Below are 4547 nucleotides of genomic sequence, written 5' to 3'. Positions count from 1 at the left end.
ACCTCAGTCACAGAACTCTGAGGAACGCACAATTCACTGAACGTCAGCCTATATGGCCTGAGTCATTGGTCTATTGTTCAAATCACACTCCTGAACCCCAATACCAAGATGCCGAATGCTTTTAGGACACAAACCGTTACCTAAGAAACCCCCTTTTGCTCACTCACTCGTGTGAGTCTCTAAGACAACAGACACTGAAAATAAACTTCAGAGTCAAAGTGGTCATTCAAAAGCTTTATTTTGTTAGAAGTAAGTAAGTAACATCAATGTTTTTAAGTGCTTCCGTCCAATACGTTGAAGGGCCCACCAGAAAAAATCCAGAGTTAAAACAGGCATAATAAAGTAATCAACATTTGTACAGCTACTAGTGCACAATAGGGAAATGTGGCAACTATCGGAGACCTCTCACCAACGTATACTGGTCAGATATTCCTCTTTTTTTGTAAGCTATGGAAATGTCCGCTTCGTAGAAGGCAATCTTCTCACCTGCCGAAAAATAATGACAAAAGTGGTGCACGTTAGACAGTATTAAATACATTTATGCCAGTTTTATGCAGCCATGCTAAAAAGAAGTTGTAACCTGTAAGCAAACTCTATCCCACAATCCACATAGAAAACTTAAATACGGGCCCTTTTACTTTCCCACCTCTTCAGGTGTATGCATTGAACAATGATGTGTTGCCCCAGAGCGTCTTCTCGTACTGCGCAACAAGCTGCGAGTTAACACATGCGCAAAACTGGATACATTGATGTACAAAGGTTACATAGTTCACTTCCAATTTCCAAGGACTAGAGTAGCAGGACAGATGAGATGAGCTTGTGTACCATACCATAACAATGAATGCTAATAATATGTGTAGTGACTCTGCTGTACTATGCAATGTGGACTCATACTGATTACGTACGTTGGACTTAACTGTTTTGAAGAACTCCATTCTTGGTGAACAAGTACAAAGGGGGCTGTGCATCCATCTAAAAAGGCGTACTTATTTTTATAGGTGCAGAACCCTTACCATCGACCAGTGCCGACGGGGACAGCGGCGCAGCTTCAGCGCTCCCGGAGGGGACAGGAGGAACAGAGGCACCTACACCAGCAGCAGTGGGGGGGGAGCCAACAGCGGCGGGCGATGGTAAGTTACATTCAATAGTGATCTGCATTACTTGGTGGGAGGGGAAAACTTTCTCACTGTACTCTACTGGAAAATATATGATGTTACCTTTACTTGTCATTAGCATGCTAAGCATTACCACTACAGTAATGCAAGTGCCTGATAGCAGTCGGATGCATGGGTTGTTGTTAAAGCATGTAAAGGGGAAAACACAGCTGCCAGCGTGGTTGGGAGACACACCCAATACCGGTGGTTAGTGGATAGTCTCAGCAGCAGCGGTGTTTTGGGCAAACCCAAAGGCAAGGGAAGGAGGGGACGACTGGGTGCATGGGTCGTTGCTGGTGAAACACAAACCAAATAAGGTTTGTTGCGCGGTATAAAGTATTATAGTCTTTACTAGACATGTGCTACTAGCTGCCCCCTGTTAATTAATGTTACTTTGAGAGTGTTCCCGCCTTCCCGGAACAAAAGGAGATATGTAAAAGACAGGTGTTCGTTCTAATGTGTGTGACCGTTGAAGTACACCCATGCTAATAGGGCAGGCATAAAGCCGTGACAAAAAGTCCGAAAAATTAATAGAGGCTGTAGAATGTTCAAGATAGACGCAACACAATTTCTGGTACTCAGCTTGCTTGCTAGTGCTACTGTGCCGCCCACTATGTGTTGAATCAATGTTGTGTTCTTGATTTGCGGGGAGTTTGGATTAACAATTCTGTTTCTTTCTTTATAGTTACTCCTTCCCAAAAACCAACCAGGAAGGAGTTGGCAGTCCGGGCCCGGCAGCGGAAACTGCAGGCAATTGTAGAGGCCTACCGCCGGCTGGTGGATCAGGCCGAGGAGGAGGAGGAGGAGGCGGCGGCAGCAGCTGCTGCCTCTTCCAATGCCCCGGGCCCCAAGCCTGCAGGACTACGTCGCCGTGGTCAGGCAGCCGCCCGCCGCCGCATTGTTACATCTTCGGCGGCCCCCCCACAACAACAACAACAACAACATGCATGCAAGTGTAGGTGCCGTGATTTCAAAGCAAAGATTCTCCGCCGGGTAGCGAAGTTGGAGGAGGAGCGGAAGAAGCAGGAGGACGGTCTAGAGGAGCGTGTCAAGATACTGGTGGACAAACACCTGAAAGCCCGCCGGCTTTGAAATGGACCCTGTTTTTTGCCCCTTTTTTAATCCTTTTGTTGGTGGGTGGGATGTGGGAGTTGGGGTGTACATTTGGGTTGAAATTTGGTTGGGGTTAGGGGAGGGTAGGGACAGCTCTGGGTCAGGGGGTTACATTTGTTATATATTTTATTTTTCTATTATCATTATTAAAATATAAAAATAAAACAAAGATATTATTTTCACAAGAAAACATTTGAAGTTCATTTGTGTTTGTTGGGGGGGTGGAGGGGGGACTGTTTCACCAAATAATGTACGTTGTGCAACATGAACATGCACTACGAACGATAAATTAAGTACTGACTGCACCTGTAGTAGTAGGGTCACAAGTGCATAAATAATTTATATTATTAAATAACATGGGAAAATTGCCCATCACGTGAGTCTGAAGTTACTACTAGTATACTTTAATTCCATGCACATTTGCTCAGAGTCGGCTAAACAATCCTATGCAATGCATTGCATCATTCCTTTAACATACCTGTCCTAGTTGTCAGGGAAGAGGAGCTCGTCCTCAAACTCTGTGCGTTCAGACAGAAGTAGGTCATGTAACCCAGTAGTGAGGACGTCTTCTTCACACTCGCTTTCTTCATCCGGCGGTGATTCACGTACTTGATAGTCTGGTGGTATGAAGCGTTGATTCATTTTTATCATTGTCAGCCGCTCCACGCTTTTGGGGGAGAGACTAGTCCTTTTCGATGTGACAATGGCACCAGCAGCACTGAAAACCCGCTCAGAGGAGACACTGGCTACAGGACAAGCCAGATACTTTATCGCCAGCCTGCTCAGCACTGGCCACTGTCTCCTTCTTTCATACCAATAGACCAATGGGCTTTGCTCCATGAACACCTCTGTTGTGTCATCCAGATAGGCCTGAACCATCCGCTCAATGTTCATTGGTGCTCGGCTTTGCTGGTCCTCTTTTCCCTTTGCAACAGCAACGGACTTACCCATCCCTTTCTGTAGAAAAAAAGCAGTTATGCTTTTGGTTGGGTCTGCTGAATCAGATCGTGTAGGTGCTGCTTTTGGTACTGTTGGTGCCTGCTGGAAAGCAGACGCACTGCTCTCACGCTGTGAAGAACTTGCGTCAGGAGTACTTGGACTGGCCTGGGCTGGCAGTGGCAGGCCTTTAAGTAACAGCCGTTCAGTTTCTAACTCATTAGCTTCCGCAGCTATGGAAGTTTTGTACTTGTCAACATCCTCATCTGAAAATGGAATTACTTCGTTACTGCTGACAAATAATTTGTACCGTGGATCCAAGATTGTTGCAGTTATGTAATGTTCACCTGACACAATATTGTTGAGCCTTACATTTTCACACAAGCGGTTGACTAAGCCCTTGGCTAAGGTATATGCATCAACTTTTTGTTCGTCACCTTCGTATGTTTCACAGACCTCCTTCACCTGTTGCTCAAGCATGTACAACAATGGGATGGCTTGGCCCATAGTACAGTCCTCCCTGCTAACTGCACGTGTGAAGACCTCAAAGGGTTGTAGCATCTCTGTGATGCATTTAATGAGGTCCCACTGCCACATCTCAATGGTCAGGGCTTTAAGATTAACAGTAGGATCCCCTAATCTTCTTGACATGACATAAGCATTCAGTGGGATGTACTGCTCAAAGAGACGCTCAAGCATGAAATAAGTTGAGTTCCTACGTGTTGGGACCTCCTGTATCAGTGCTTTGACTGGCAACCTATGCTCTTGCTGAATGACCCGTAGCAGCTTCCGTCCTTTGAAAGAATGGTTAAAGTGCGTGCATATTCTTCTGCAGATGGCCATTATGTTGCTGACTTTGGCTTCATTTTTCAGAAAGTCTTGCACGACTAAGTTTATGCAGTGTGCCAAACAGGGTACCCTGAAATAATGTCCTTCTCTCATTGCCTTCACTACATTACTGCCATTGTCGGTGGAAACAAAACCAATCTTAAGGCCTCTTGGTTTCAGCCATTCAAAGACCTTGTCATTAAAGTCAGACAAAATGTTTTCAGCAGTATGACTTTTGTCCATACCAAACATGGCTATAGTTGCATGTCTGCGCGTATCATTAAAAATTCCAGCAACGTCACGGAGGCCTGAAGTTAACTTGTCTTTAACACCTGCAAAAGAGATCCAGTGTGCGGTGATGCACATGAAATCTGTAGCATCGCAACTGCTCCACATGTCTGTTGTCAGGTGGATACAATGGACAACACTCTGTTGTAAGGCTTTCCCAATCAATTCCAGCACATCGTGGTGTAGTGCTGGAACAGCCACTCGGGCAAAATAGTAGCGACTGGGAAC

At 45.5% G+C, this 4547-nt stretch overlaps 1 protein-coding gene across 1 annotated transcript; it reads right to left on the bottom strand.

The window, feature by feature from the left end:
• Nucleotides 1–221: 221 nt before the first annotated feature.
• LOC144827083 (putative protein ZBED10P) lies at nt 222–3907 on the bottom strand. The gene is made up of 2 exons (XM_078685527.1): nt 2746–3907; nt 222–486 (listed from the first exon to the last, which is right to left on the bottom strand). The coding sequence occupies exon 1, from the start codon at nt 3900–3902 to the stop codon at nt 2751–2753; it is 1152 nt and encodes a 383-aa protein (XP_078541653.1). The 5' UTR covers nt 3903–3907; the 3' UTR covers nt 222–486; nt 2746–2750.
• Between the last annotated feature and the right edge of the window lie 640 nt (nt 3908–4547).

This window comes from Lissotriton helveticus, chromosome 4_1 (genome assembly GCF_964261635.1).
Source record: "Lissotriton helveticus chromosome 4_1, aLisHel1.1, whole genome shotgun sequence".
Lineage (NCBI taxonomy): Eukaryota > Metazoa > Chordata > Amphibia > Caudata > Salamandridae > Lissotriton > Lissotriton helveticus.
The sequence above is the reverse complement of the archived record's forward strand: the minus strand, read 5'-3'. Positions and strand labels throughout refer to the sequence as shown.

Coding starts and splice junctions, on each gene's coding strand:
- LOC144827083 (XM_078685527.1), bottom strand. CDS start 3,902: ATGCTTGAGCGTCTCTTTGAGCAGTACATCCCACTGAATGCTTATGTC.